Below are 15,946 nucleotides of genomic sequence, written 5' to 3'. Positions count from 1 at the left end.
TAGTGCAATGGACAAAAAGTGGGAAAATTGTAGATAAAGTTAAAAACTATAAGATGGCATGTGAACGTGCAGAAATAATATCAAAACTTTTGTCAGAAAAAAACTTAATTGATATGACTAAAGAAGAAAGATATTTTAAGTATTTGGCATATCCGGAAGAATTCAAATTTGATATTAAAGAAGCTGAGGTGAAAGGAGCCGAAGAAAAAGGAGCGGAAGAGAAAGGAGCTGGGGAAAAAATAGCCGAAGAGAAAATAGCTGGGGTAAAAGGAGCTGAAGAGAAAGGAGCTAGGGAAAAAATAGCCGAAGAGAAAGGAGCTGGGGGAAAAGGATCTGAAGAGAAAGGAGCTAGGAAAAAAGGAGCTAAAGAGATAGGAGCTGGGGAAAAAGAAGCTGAAGAGAAAGGAGCAGAAATATATGTTACACACGGTTCGTTTGATCCATTTCCGTTGTTAAAAACTTCTGAGGGGATATTAGAAGCTAAACAAGCGTCTCTGCTTCTGGCACACAAAAACATAAAAACATTGATTTTAGAGGAGCCCTGTAGAGGAATGCACGCCCAGATGGTTGAACGTTTGAGAGCAATCCTTTATCAGGAAGGATTAGAGAAAACTATCATCGTTTCTACACATAATCCGTATTTTATCGATACTATCACAATAAATAACACTAATGTTTTTTTTCGAACCCAATCAAAAGACTCGAAATACTCATGTAACATTAGAAATGTGGGTCTTCAGAAAGATCTTTCTAAGGTATCTGATGTTGAAACGCTGAGAAGCCTTTTGTTTGCAACCAAAGTTTTATTAGTCGAAGGTCCAATTGATAGGGATGTTGTGCAAACTCTCTTCACACACAGGCGTGAATGTCGGGGGATGGAGATTTGTAATGAAGAGAAAGCAGATATAACTACTTATCAAATAATTCCAATTGGTGGGTGTCAAAACGCTAAAGACGTCCTCAATTTTTGCAAGTATATCAATCTTCCTGCCTTATGTTTACTGGATCGTGATAAATATGTTACAATAAAAAATCTCCAAACTATTCCAATCACTAAAAAACCTGAAGTTGAATTCTGTTGTAAGTTGGTTGTCCTTAATTTTTTGGGAGTTGATAGACATAAAATTAAAACATATACAGAAAGATTTCAGTACAGAGAAGCATCATGTTTTATTGAAAACGAGATCGGATTTAAGGAACTCTCTGATTATTTAATAAAAGATAAGAAAACTTTCATTTGGAAATGGGGTGCACTTGAAGATGCAATACTTAGTTCGGAAAATATGAACAGAGAGATTGCTACTTCGCTTGAGATTGATCTTAGTGATCCTGAACCTTCTAAAAGATGTAAGATACTTAAAAATAAATTGAAAGAGAGACTAAATGAAAAGGAAAGAAAAGAGTTTTCTAAACATCTTAGTGAGGTCGATGAAATTAAAAGATTTCTGGGCTTCATGGAGGATGAAGAAAATAAAAGAATGCAGGTATGTTATAACTTTAATTGTATACACTCGAACTCACTAATATTGAACTCTCTGTGTTTGAAAAATCGGTTTGAAATGAATTTTCTTTCCCCTAAAAACTGGTATAGTTTCTTTAAATTATACTCATTTAGATTAAAATCAGTTTAATTTAAAAACTCGGTTATTTTGAAGTGAGCACGAAGCTTGTAATTTTGATAACGGTTACATTGAAGTCACGGATTGCGATGCGGGGACACAGGTTACTGATTATATACGAAGTCTAGCACGTGTAAATTTTTTAAACATATGATTTGAATTCGGCGGACTTGTAAACAATGAATTATTTCTTGTACAAATAAAACAATAGCGCATTTCTCAACAGAACATATTAGTCATCATTTTCATTTTCTAACTACGGAGTGAAGAACAACATGGCTAAAATACGCATGATTCCCATGTTCCTCCTGAAAAATGACATCTATAGCAAGTCTAGGTTGTCGAAAATACTGACAAATTGTTCTGTGTGCAATTACATGCATAGAAAATGTTATTCAAATGCGACGTCTAATCCTTACGTCACGGATTCGAATTCCACTGTGGGACGTGGAGACCGGTCTTTTGGATGAGACCGTATAAACCGAGGTCCCGTGTCGCAGTAGGTGCTGGCACGATAAAGATCCCTCCCTGCTCGATGGCCCTTAGTGCCGAGTTATAGGATAAAATTTGCAGCTCTCCACCGGCAAGTGGTGGCGTCTCCATATGAGTGAAAAATTCTCGAGAGGGACGTTAAACAATATACAATCAATCAATCTAATCAGTGTTTGAATCGCAAAGGCAAAGTACGAAACATTCCAAGGAGGGTATTATGAAAGTGTTCCACCTGGCTATTTCCCCTTGGGGTGGTAGGGGTAGTTCTGGATCGTCGCATACCACATGACTTTGGAAGAGCATGAAAAAGTTCATATTCAAATTCTCGGCCCTGATCACAATGAAGTATATAACTAAAGGAAATATAAATCCCAAAATGTAATCCTGAAATATTTTTTTCTGCTGCAGTTTTTCCAGATTTCTTCCTAATTGGGTATGCCTGATCAAATCTGGGGTGGTGGGTTGTTTATCCTTCATGCATAAACATACTTTTGTGACGAAATGTTCAATTTCTGCCGCCATACCAGGGTAAAAGAAGCGTTCACGGATTCATGCATAAATTAAATTTTACTCTTTTGGTACCTTAATGTCCCATCTTAGAGTATCGATTCGATAATTCTTTATGATTTTGAGCTAGTTGGCACAGTTTTGAGTAAAGTTTTTCGGCAGATTTTCCCTATAATGTGCGCTTAAAATTTGGCGAAGTGAAGCAAGCATCAGATCCGTTTTGCCTTCCAGATAACATCTCATTCCAGTCCCGACTGGTATCGCTTGGATGACGGTGTCTGTTATTTCGACTGTGAAGAACCCCTTCTTTTATTCTCTCTCTATCTGTTGTACTAGGGCTACGAATGACAGTCCCGTTTGTGCCTCAATTTGGCCGTGAATTTTGAATTTCTTTCTAAAGGAATTAATGGTAGAAACAATTTGTTTCACACTTGTCTTTGGAATAAGATTTGGAATGTCTCTTGAATCTTCCTTTTTCTTTTTTTTTTTACATTGGTCCGTCCTAATTTCACTTCTTCTGCAAAAACTTCCAGAGCCAGAAGGGCAACGGATCCCTTTGTCCTGTCTTAAAATTCCTCTAGCTAGTTCTCTACTATTTAATCAGTTTTGGACAGTACTCTCAAAGTTGTTCCAGTGTTAACATGCAAATTTGCTTCTATCCCCTTAATGATAGCTTATACAAGCTTCTTTAATTATTATTTTGTTTACGCCAACTTGAACTTTGTACGTTTTGATGCATTTGGATGTATTTTGAACAGGATATCTCAGTGTTTGGGATGAATGTATTCTATATGATGATGGTATTTGTTAAGTTCTTTTATATCCTTGTGGATAGTCATATCAATTATTATGCTACTGAAAATAAGAACTTACAGTATATAAAATGTTATAATATTTGAAATAAAATTATTTAAAAAATTTGAAGAAAAAAATTATTGGAAAAAAAACAATAACAATGTAACTGTAAATGCTACATCAAATTTATATTTTTGGACCTAATACCATGGCCAAATTTAATCTTTGTCGGATTTATCCCGAAAGATTTATTTTAAACTAGAAACACATAAGACATGAATGCCCTGCAGAGAGTATACTTTGTCTAGTATTAGTAATGCGACATAAATAAAATATATAATAGTATGATGTTGCAGAAATCAAACGCATGCATATTTATCTAATGAATTCGAATGTAAAATTATTGCCTGAATGCATAGGCCACCTAAATAAAATAATTGCTTACTTTCTATAGAAAAATCTATATATATATTTCAATTTTCTCGAATGTTTTTTTTAATAGCAAATCATTTCATTAAGTGGTATTTTTGATCATTTGTAAATTTGTGTGATATGTCGTTATATTTCCAGTACAAATTAGGCCCCGCCTTCTTCTTGTTGCCTTGTGCTACGCATGCAGAAATTGTGACTTCGGAATAAAAAAAAAAAACACTAAAAGGACATGGACACGTTTCAACTGATTATTTAGAAAACCAATTTTAATGTTTAAAATTCTTTACTAAGGCAATTGAAATGATCAGCAAAAATTTGAACATCGTTTGTTAATTAATACAGGAGATACATACCTTATTCTTCAGAATGTAAACAAGGCTCGTGTCTTGTTTATGTTCACATAAATAAAATATCATATTTCTAACAAACGAGATTCAGCTAATCCCTAGAATTGTCTCATTTGCAATTACTTCTTTTTCAAAAAAATCTTCTTTGAACGAACATATATTAGTTAATATAATAATATAATAATATATATTATTAACATATGCAAACAAAAACATGGCACGGGCATTGCTAAATAACAAAAGTTTGGAGCTCTAAATCTGTTTTGTATCTCGACCATCGAAATTCAAATTAGTGATAATCATTAAAATACCTTAGCGTAGGACATGTATTTATAAACATAAAAAATAGAAAAATAAATTTGAGAGATTTTAGTTGTAACAGTGTCCATGCATGTCCCTTTAATAACTAGACACTTTTTCATCTTCACGCGTTATCTATCAACTTCTAATAAAAGTACTGGCTGCATTTTCCGAAAAAGTACAGAATGAACTTTAAAGAACAACTCAGGGCTATTTATTAAAATTATTTTAAAAGGGCTAGAATTTCGTGAGTAAATCGCTTCAAAAAGAATTTTTACACATGAAGACATTGGTCCTCCAAGGGCATTTAACTCAACATTTTCACGATTGCAGACAAACTACAAATTTTAAAAATGTTAACCATACATTATGTTTCTACATGTATTTGTAAGAATTATGTTTCATATATAAACAATTTAAGAACTTTTATTTTTAGAATCAAGATAACCTCAAGACAGAGGATTCGACCGAAATAAGCATCGCCGAGCTGAATGAAAATTTTGTGAAATTTTCTTCACTATTGGTAGCCGAGGGGACATTTACTCTCATTAAAAGGATCAAGCACGAGATTGCCAAAGACGACACTTGTCCAACGATTGATGTATTCATTGAAAAAAACAAGCACACACTTTTTCATCTTTTTGAAAGTAAAAACTGCTGTCAATGCGAAACATCTGAAAACAATTATCATAAAGTGATGTCATGCGAACAATGGTCTTGTTTGTTTAAAAAAAATACAAAGAAATGTAACAATTCGATGCCAGCTGATCAATGTTGTTGTCAATTTAGTGCAGATTCCAACTTGGATATATCAACCCTAGATATAACATTGCTTTCTCTAATTTTGCTACACATTTGTACTCTTGGTATAGATGAAAGGGAAGAAGTAAAAAAAATTCAAATGCAAGCTACGAGATATTTTGATCCTTCATCAATTCCATATATGACTAATAACGCATACGTAGAAAACTTCAATGACACAAGTTTTGCTTTAGAAACTATAGGAAAAGCAATAGGAGATGAAATGTTTCTTGAAATAAAAGAAAAAATTGAAACCTTGGAGGAAACCAAAGTAGCAGATCTCTGCAGACATCTCATTGGTCTTCTTCAACTTCAGAGAAAAACAAAAGGAGAAGACATGGAAAGAATAGAGACAGAACTAAGACAAATTCACAAAAAGAATAGAAGAGATTCGGGTAGGTTTTGAATAAAGAAAAAAAACTGAATTTTCAATCAAACTAATTAAAGTATAAGAAGCATATCAATACATTCTGGGTCATGATAGAATTAAAAGGACATGAGCGATTTCAATTGTATGAAAAAAAATTTTAAACGATATTTAATTGGTATTGAACATGTTAAAATACTTGCAAATTCATCTTTATCTAATTATCCTTACCAAGCATCATTTTGAATATTTTAATTTTATACCCTTTTATTTCATTTTATAGACACTTCCGTTGAAGACATTTGGAGTTATGTTCCACAAACGAAGTCGGGGAACATGTTGTTTTTACTCTGTTTCTTCATTAAGGCCTTCTGTCTTCTGCGTAAGACCCGTCTTTTATTCTATAAATGAGTGTTGATTTTTTTCATTTTTCTTTTTATCATTAAGATCTTTCGTCTCAAATGGAAGACCTTATTGTTTTCGTTCAGTATCTTTTTCCCTATCATTACCCGGTATAATTAGGTCTTTCCACCTTTCTGTGGAAAGACCTCTTGAAATGCTTCTGTTTCTTTTTATTTTATTTCTCCCCTTAGCTTTTGAGACCGTAAGACTTATCGAAAAACTTTTAAGTTCATAATACTGGAAATCTAAAGTTATTCCGAAAAACGACCCCCTATGTTTGAACTTAGACTCCTACTGCAGTTATTGCCCCTTTCACTGTAAAGCTTGTTATCGCTACTCCTCAGAAACCGTAAACCGTAGAGATACAAAACCTTCACCATTGTCTTGAACTAATTTAGGAGACTTTTCAATCTATTCATTGCGAAAGTTTTCTTTGACCCCTTCAATGAGTAATTGCCCCTGAAAGTTTATAAATTTTACAAAAAATTAAAAATTTTCAAAACAAAAAGTCGTAGAGACATGAAACCAACTGCATAACATTCAATGACCTTTTGCCTTCAAATTCATTTCAAGGTCAAAGGTCAAGGTCATTCCAATTATGAGAAATAAATTTCTCTTAATAGCTCTTATGTCCTTAAACATATGCGATCTATCTTATGTCTTTAATATGTACTTTTGAAACTCTTTAGAAGATATAAATCTTAGCCCCTAAAATTGACCCTTTTAAAAGTTGTTGCCCCTTGTGCTAAAAACCCTTGTTATCGCTACTCCTCTGAAACCGTAAACCGTAAAGGTATGAAACCTTCACCAATGGCTTTGCCTAACTATGGGGACTCTTCAATCTATTCATTGCGAAAGCATTCGGTGACCCCCTCAATGAGTTATTGCCCCTGAAACTTTTTGAATATTACAAATAATTAAAAATTTTCAAAACGACAAGTCGTAGAGACATGGGACCAACTGCATAAGATTCATTGATCTTTGATCATGAAATTATTGCAAAGGTCAAAGGTCAAGGTCATTCCAAAATTGAGAAATTAAGCTCTTTTTATATCTTTTTTGTCTCTTAACATATACAAACTGTCTTAGCATCATTAATATGTATTCTTAAAACTATTTAAAAGGTTAAATTCGTATTCCGTAATATTGACCCCATTAAAAGTTATCGCCCTTTGTGCGAAAAACCTTGTTATCGCTACTACTTCAAAACCGTAAACCGTAGAAATATGAAACTTTCACTAAAGTCTTTGACTAATTGAGAGGACTCTGGAATCTATTCATTGTGAAAGTCTTCGGTGACCCCTTCAATGAGTTATTGCCCCTGAAACTTTTTGAATTTTACTAATAATTAAAAATTTTCAAAACGAGAAGGTGTAGAGACATGCACCCAACTGCATAAGATTCATTGACCTTTGAGCTTAAAATTCATGTAAAGGTCAAAGGTCAAGGTCATTCCAAAACTGAGAAATTTAGTTCTTTTTATATATCTTTTGGCTTTCAACATATGCTTAATGTCTATGCATCATTAATATGTACTCTTAAAACTGTTTCAAAGATTTCATTCTTGTCCCTTAAGATTGACCCTATTAAAAGTTATTGCCCCTTGTGCAAAAAACATTTTATTTGCTATTGCTCCAAAACCGTAAACCGAAAAGACATGAAAACTTCTCTAATATCTGATGGGATTTTAGGCAAAACTTTTATATTCAAGTGCAATAGGATATGGTGACTCCTTGAATGAGTTACTGCCCTTTAATGCTTTTGTGCTTACTATTAAACCTTATAACTTTAAAACTATAAGTCATAGAGATATGAGGTTAATTACAATGTGACCCTTGACCTTTGACCTTGAATATGATTTGAAGGTCTAAGGTCAAGGTTACCTGAAAAATTTTAGATTTTCATTTTTTTTCTTTTTTTAAGCCATTCCTTTTTTTTTTTGAAATTTAATCTTAAAGAGATAAATTATAAATGAAATTGAAATTCAAAAGGTGGAAAGACCTCTTATTGTTCTTTGAACAATAAGTCTCCTAGATATAACTTATTTTGTGCACGCGAGTTTTCAGAAACGGCTCATTTGATTTTCATGAAAATTTCATTTCTGATTTGTATTGATCTGAACCTTATATTGGTTTTTTTCGCTGATGAAGTCACTTCCTTTTTTGAGATATTAACATTTACACAAAATTGCAGCTGTATTAAACTTATACCGATAAATGACGCTTTGCTCAATCTTCAATCCTAAAATTTCCCCTGGTATTTCTATGTTTCCTGAGATATTCCTACATTTCCACAATTATTTCAAACATTCATATTTTCACTTTAAAATGGGGGAAAATACGTCAATTCAGCCAATTAGGTAACGCCTACCCATTCAGTACTGCATACAACATTCCATTAGCAAACAAAGCCACGCTTTCGTTCGTGGATTTGGTACTCTCATTCCATTACCTACATGCCAGTATTTACCTATCTCAGAATTACTCAATTTTGTAATTTTCAAAGACCTTAAAAAGGGTATACTTACCAATACTGATGAATGAAATTGAGGAATGTCACATCAATGTCTGGAAAGCTGTGACTATCTTAATTGATGACACCACCCTGCTGCAAGCTAGTACTGTTTCAGAGAGTGAAAAAATTTCATTCCTCTGATGAAACCTGCATAAGGTTGGGACTGTTATGAACAAAATATATCTAATTTTGTGGTTTTGTATTTTGATGTTAATAAAATTATATGTAGAGTCACATTTTTGTCATTTTTTCCATAAGGGTAGATTCTCCCCAGAATTTGAAGAAAAAACAACTCAAAAATCTGGTAAATATTAGCTAATTAAACAAAATGGAAAGGTTTTTAAAGACTGATTTAGAATTTCTTGTAATCATAAGCAATACTGTTTTGTGCCTAGAAAGGGGGAGTTCAGATCATTTTTTTTAAATCAAGAAATGCAAGCAATGACTTCAAATCCATAGTGCACCACACAATAAGAGACTGAAAAGTTAAAGAGTGGAAAATTTATCTGCAAGTAAAGAAAACAATAAGTTTGATTTCAATTATTGGAACTCTTTGAATTAGACGCGTGTTTACTTTACTGGAAAATACATGTATAGGGAAAAGAGAACTTATTATTTTCCCATGAAACTCTAATATACAAGCCTTTTTAGTTCTAAACTAATTTAATTTCAGACAAATCCTTGGCATCATTCAAAGCATTGTTTACAACTTATACCGATCGGCAGAAAATGATTCACTGCCAAAATATCAAAACTCCAATTCTTCAATTACACCTGGTATTTCTATATTTCCTTTAATATTCCTTTATCTATTTTAATGAACCAGAAGTCTCTGTCGAGACTGTAGCTCTACTGGTTTGTACTAATAATAAAGGAACAGAAAAGTATCATTTGGGACATAAAACTTTACAAAAGCAATAAATAGAACAATGATCCTAGATTACGTTTCTTTTTGTGGCAAGATTGCATGAGACTACAACTGTAGGAGTAGCTTTTAATATATAATTTTAAAGAATTTTCAATTTTAATAACCACGGCAACACCCTTCATCAAAATCAGAGACTGATACACAGAATTATGTATCTTAGTAAAGTCTAGGCCTACTTGTGTGTCAACTTATATTGAAATAGGACTAAAACTGTAGGAGGGTAGTATTTTAAATGTATTTCACAGAAATTTCTATTTTTAGTAACCACGGCAACACCGTTCTTCGAAATCAAAAACCGATACATAGAATTATGTTTCTTAGTGTAGTCTACTCTGGTGCCGAGTTATATTGAAATCAAAGTAAAACAAGGTCTGGAGGAGTAGCATTTTGAAAGCATTGCACAAAAATTCTTATTTATAGTAACCAAGGCAACACCGTTCATCGAAATCTGAAATCAAAAACCGATATACAGAATAATGTATCATAGTGTAGTCTACTTGTGTGCGAAGTTATATGAAAATCAGACCAAACATGTAGAAGGAGTAGCATTTTAAAAGTATTTCACAGAAATTTCTATTTTAGTAACCACGCCAACACCGTTCATCGAAATCAAAAACCGTACACCGAATTATGTATCTTAGTGTAGTATACTTGTGTGCCAAGTTATACTGAAACCAGAACAAAATTGTAGGAGGAGTAGCATTTTGAAAAATTGTTTTCAACAGACCATATCAAACCATATCTTTTAAACAGTAAATACCAGGACATTTATACTTCATAAATTTATTCTTTGTTGAAAGACCTTTCATTGGATACCAACAACATTGACCCTTTGACCTTGACCTTGTAGATTTCCGTATTTGTGAAAAGAACTTTAACCTTGGCCATAACTTTTGAACGGTAAGGAATAGGGCTTTCATACTTCATATATGTAATCCTTGTAAGAAGACCTTTCATTGAAAACCAAGAACTTTGACTTTTTGGCCTTGGAGATTGACCTACTTTAAAAAGCAAACCTTGACCATAACTTTTAAAGGGTTAGGGCTAGTACATCATACTTTATATATTTAATCCTTGTGACAGGAACTTTCACTTGTTAACAAGAAGTTTGACCCTTTGACCTTGGAGTTTGACCTACTTTTTAAAGAATTGAACCTTGGCCATAACTTCTGAACGGTTAGGGCTAGGGCTTTCATGCTCTACATAAGTATTCTATGTGGCAAGATCTTTCATTTGATACCAATTACATTGACCTTTTGACCTTGACCTTGGAGAATTTTGCACTTATTGAAAAAACTTTAACATTGGCTTACTTTCAAATTTCATAATTGTTTTCCAGTGAGTGGACCCTACCTCTGGTACCAATTAATTAAATTTGCATTTAAGAAAAGTTTAATCTTTGCTATGTTCATACGGGGGCATCAGTGTTTCACAAACCCGTCTTGTTGTATTGGGCGATGCGTCTGCCAGTATAATATCGTTATTCTGTGAACTGGTTAATTAAAATCTTTAAATGATATTTTGTCTCTAAAATTGAATGGTGTTATTTTGGAAAATTGAGTTCATCCAGAACATATGGATTAAAAAGAAATATAAAATCAAATCAGGAACACCATGCAGAACTTATGTATCAAATTTTTAATTCCAATGATTACAAAGAAAAACATTAAAAAGAAATATACATACAAGTAAGCAAAAACAACTGTATACCCTCCTCCAAACAATGTTACATCATTGCAAATTCAACGGGGTTCTACTTCTTAAACTCGCAGAACAGAAGGATTGGTACATTTCGTGTATATTTTATGTGAATTGCCAAGTTTTAAAGTTTGAAACAGACGAAAACAAAAACAAAAACAGCTGACCTCATAGTTATACCACCCAATCTTCCTCTGATTCCATGGATCTAATTTTTATATACATTCAACAGCATTTTAGATGACACCACCACCAGCCTTCAAACACACATTTTATTTAACGCTTTTGACACAACTTCCTCCAGTGCTATATTTTTAAACATGGTACATGTACACATCTTGAATAGTGATTACTAGTATTAAAAAATACTTAAATTATTCCTTTTCAAATAATCATTAATATTGATAAAATCTATGGCTTCATAATTCATTTCTGTTTATTTCAGAGTATTACGTCCAAATTTGATTCAGGTCCAAAGACATCCATAAAAATAGACTAAAATATACAAAATAATATTTTGTGCGCTAGCGCACTTCATTACATATGCCTACGTGGCAAGACTGCGTGATTCACACACCAACATCTCACACAAAACTTTTGTAAAAAAAAAGTCCTTGATGAAATCAAATGCATAACATCCCAATTTAAATTATTTGTTTTTCAGGAGTTTTTTGGTCCTTTTGAATTGAAATATTCCGTTTTGTAGGTAAAGACAACGTCTTTCTTTTATAGTGTAAAACAAAACATTTTGCAGTCTCTTCCTCGTGTTCAGATACATTGTAGGGTCCAACATAAAACATTAATATAATTTTTCAAACATTACGAAGGCGATTCCGATGATTCTGTAATGCATATGATTTTTATTTCGTCTTCATAAACTCTAAGAATCTTTTGACTTCCTCCTTCGTTATCAATATTTCAAAGAGGGTGGAATTATTATCCCCTGACAAGATAAAATTTTGGAATTTTTCTTTAGATTTTGGACTGGCAAATTGTATCCCGGTAAGATGGTGTTCTATTCCGCTTCTTTTACCGAAGACCCTTACGAACTCAGTATCAGTAAGGGATTTTAATACAAGTTCTTCGATTCGTCCATCTTTCAAAATAAATGCTCGGTCAATTTCTTTTAGTCTTATTAGTTCATTTAACCCCTTTTCATGATCGGCGACAAACGAATCCAGAGTTGTAAAATCTTTGAACTTTTTCTTATCTGGAAATTTAATGTTGTTAATTCTAATTTCAGATTCCTTTTTCTTTTCTTCCGCTGAGATCTCGACGCAGGCATCTAGATCGAGTAGAAACGTACAACTTATATTCAATGCATTGCAGCAGTTTCGCATGTTTTCCTCGCTAGTGCCTGAACAAAATTCAATCACCTGGTGACTTGTTATAAACCGTATTTCTTCTGTACTAAGCTTCATTTGTTTTTTAAACATTTCGTTATCAATGTTCTGCATTAGATGGTCAAAAATGCCCTGGATTACTATTCTGTCGTCTTTTCCTTCCACACAAAGTATTCTACTAGAAAACAAAACCTTTTTAAGATTATCTGTATCGGACAACAGCTTGAAACTTCGTTTTCTCTGAGTGCTATCTTCCATCGCCTTCAAGGATACAACAGTGTGACTTTTCCTCACACCCTTTTCTGAAACGCAAACATGTGTTTTGGGAACCGTCCATCTAGTAATAAATGAAATATTGTGTGAAATCAGTAAGAAAACTTTATTTTTTGAACTAAAAATTAGTTCTCGTAGACGTTCAGCCATTTCAGGGTGCATCCCTCGATCTGGTTCCTCTAAACAAACAGTTTTGTAATTTTCACAAGAGAAAATAAGAGCAAATTGCACTGCCTCTACAATACCTTCAGGTGCTCTTAAAAGACTTCTTTCATTTATTGTTATCTTATCAAGGTCTACAGTAACTGTATATTTATTTGGGGCAGTTAATTTATCAAATGCAATTCTGAACGTAATTTCATCATATTTTTCGACCTTTTTGATTAAAAACGCTTGGATTATTTCTGCTTTTTTGTTTACTTCTGCTTCGTTTCCCACTCTACAATCTGGTTCAACGTTAACTCGCTCACTTTTTGTCCACTGAGATGGTCCAATCGATCTCATTGGAAAAGTTGCCACAAAGTTTTTTTCTAGTTTGATTAACATTTCTTTACATACACTTTTAAGATTCTTTTTTCTTGGTAATACCGCTACTTCACAAATTCTAAGTATCTCCTCTTCAACAAAACTACAGTTCTCTAGCATTGGAGTTGTGCCATGCTTTACATAGTTTTCCAAAAAAATTGCATCGGAAATTTGCTCGTTTTCTTTCGTTGCCAGTAAATTATCAATTGACCTCATTCCCCCCTCTACAAATTTATAACTATATTTATCGGCGCAGCAGAGCAATCTATCTGACTCTTTTTGTAGAATAAACTTCACGTAATAACCATTCGAAGACATAAATATACCAGAGAATAGTTCACATGGACTTCCTGTCAAATGAGTAAATCTGCATATTGCAAAAGCATTGTCGCCACATGTGGAGGGAATAGTTTTACTAATTTTCTTAGGCATACATCTTCTTATTAGTTCAAAAATAACGGATTTGCCACAACCATTTCTACCAATAATTAAATTAAATCCATCGTCGAACTCCAAAGCTTGGTATTGGTGGTAATGAACAAAATTTTTGAAGATCATTGAACGTAACATCTGAAAAACATAAATAACAAGATGTGTTTGTGAAACACTGATGCCCCCGTATGGCAACATTGCGAAGATTAAACTTTTCTTATATACACATTTAATATATTGGTATCCAAAGTAGGGTATTCTCACTCAAAATACAATTGTGAACTGCACGGTTCTCCATGAGCTGTTTTACTGTGTTGCTCCTGACACAGTAAAATTTTCTCCGACACAGTACCGATTCAAATTCTATGCATGCAACACAGTAAAAATTTTGCCCACACAGTAAGATCTGTGATAATTAGAAAATTTAAACACACACAAATTATCTCTACCTAGACTTTAATAAGACAATTATATCGTCTTTCAGTTATAAAAGTTAGAGCACTTAAACACTAGGGCTTCACCTTATCTCCTAGACCCTCACCGGACTTTACGCATGACGGGACAAAGACAAATAATTTGTTTTCACACTTCTATGTACGGGTTTTTTGATAGTTGCAATAAAATACATTATATTATTTTTTTTTAATAATTAAATAATACTTTTCTATAGAGTCACGGCCCTAGAATTATTTCAACACTTCAAGTCAGACATAAGGAACATAGTAACGAAGTCGTTTAATTGATATAAATAAATTGCTTAAAATTTTTAACATAATGTCATGTTAAAGGAACTCGTAAAATATTTTACTGTTCTGAAGTTTCTTTTTAATGTAATGCGATAACTCAATCAAGAAAACTGATAAATCATCACGGCAATTTTACTTTCAAAAATGTTAAGTAGTACGACTGTCTCGGTCAGAATTTCCTCTGCTTTTAGGAACGTGTTTTTTTTATTTTTATCAATATGTACGACCATACTATTAATTTTGTGTAACTTATTAGCGATTTTTGAATAAGTGTGTGAATGTAATCTTTTGTTATTTTCATAAAAAGTGATTAAGTTGCGAATTTGATCGCGAAAATACCGCGAAATTTTAGTTCTTCACGTTAACTCTGCAACACAGTAACATTTCAAATGATGGAGAAACCTGGTGAACTACTGAGTATGAAAGCTTTTTCATAAATACGGAAATCTCCAAGGTTAAGATAATTTGAATCCAATGAAAGGTCATGCCACAAACAGTGACAAAGAATACATACTTAAAGTGTGGAAGTCCATGCCCAACCCTTCAAAAGTTATAGCCAAGGTTACCAATTTTAAAAAGTATATTAAATTCCAAGATCAAGGTCATAAGGTCTTAATTCTTGATATCAAATAAAAGGTCTTGACACAAGGATTAAATATGAAAAGTGTGGAGGCACTAGCCCTTAGCGTTCAAAAGTTATGATCAAGTTTCATTTGTTGAGAGTATGTCAAACTCAAAGGTCAAAGTCCTAGATGTTCAATGAGGGGTCTTCTCACAAGGATTACATATGTGAAGTATGAGAGCTCTAGCCCTTAGCGTCCAAAAGTAATGGCCAAGGTAAAAGTTTTTTATAAGCACGAAAATCTCTAGGGTCAAGGTCAAAAGGTCAAGGTTATTGGTATCTAACAAAAAATAAAAAAAGATCAAAGTCAAAGCTAGCTGCAGAACTGTAGCTCTCTGCTTGAGAAAATTCGGATAGATAAAGCAGAGAGCTACAGATCCAAGCGTTGTAAAAACCTTCGATTTACGCCGACGATTTTTCGTCGCTACTTTAAGTATTTTTTTCGTGTAGTTTAAGCTTTCTCTGGCTTTTAGAATGGTATTCTATAATAATTCATATATTTAACTCTATAATATTTCACACTTTATTTGCCTTTTAACGGCCCGAAATAGTCCTGTACAGAGTTTTGTAATGTCAGTTTAAAAGAGTTTCCTTTCGACGTCCGTGACCACAAACAGCCATTTGTTAGCGTTTAGAGGTAAGTAAATCATCAGGAATTGAAGTTTATATATGATTAATTATTAAGTACAATTTAAAATTAATTGCAAAGCTGTGGAAATTACAAAATACAAGAAAAAATAACTCTAGTGAGCGACGAAAAATCGTCGGCGTAAATCGAAGGTTTTTACAACGCTTGGATCTGT

The 15,946-nt window shown here is 33.1% G+C and overlaps 1 protein-coding gene across 1 annotated transcript; it reads left to right on the top strand.

Moving 5' to 3' along the window:
• The first annotated feature begins 1,072 nt into the window (after positions 1-1,072).
• Positions 1,073-6,168, top strand: LOC134269736 (uncharacterized). Its single transcript, XM_062751943.1, has 3 exons — positions 1,073-1,484; positions 4,929-5,688; positions 5,944-6,168. Exons 1-3 carry the CDS (start codon positions 1,284-1,286, stop codon positions 6,069-6,071), a joined length of 1,089 nt encoding a protein of 362 aa, XP_062607927.1. The 5' UTR covers positions 1,073-1,283; the 3' UTR covers positions 6,072-6,168.
• The last annotated feature ends 9,778 nt before the right edge of the window (positions 6,169-15,946 follow it).

This window comes from Saccostrea cucullata, unplaced genomic scaffold (genome assembly GCF_032062105.1).
Source record: "Saccostrea cucullata isolate Sc308-1 unplaced genomic scaffold, CSIRO_AGI_Scuc_v1 ctg763, whole genome shotgun sequence".
NCBI lineage: Eukaryota > Metazoa > Mollusca > Bivalvia > Ostreida > Ostreidae > Saccostrea > Saccostrea cuccullata.
This window is presented reverse-complemented; position numbering and strand designations above follow the sequence as displayed.

Bases quoted from the DNA above. Each gene is read 5' to 3' on its own strand.
- LOC134269736 (XM_062751943.1), top strand. From the start codon at position 1,284: ATGAACAGAGAGATTGCTACTTCGCTTGAGATTGATCTTAGTGATCCT. The intron at 1,485-4,928 runs GTATGTTATAAC...TTTTATTTTTAG, and splicing joins AAGAAAATAAAAGAATGCAG to AATCAAGATAACCTCAAGAC. The intron at 5,689-5,943 runs GTAGGTTTTGAA...TTCATTTTATAG, and splicing joins AAAGAATAGAAGAGATTCGG to ACACTTCCGTTGAAGACATT.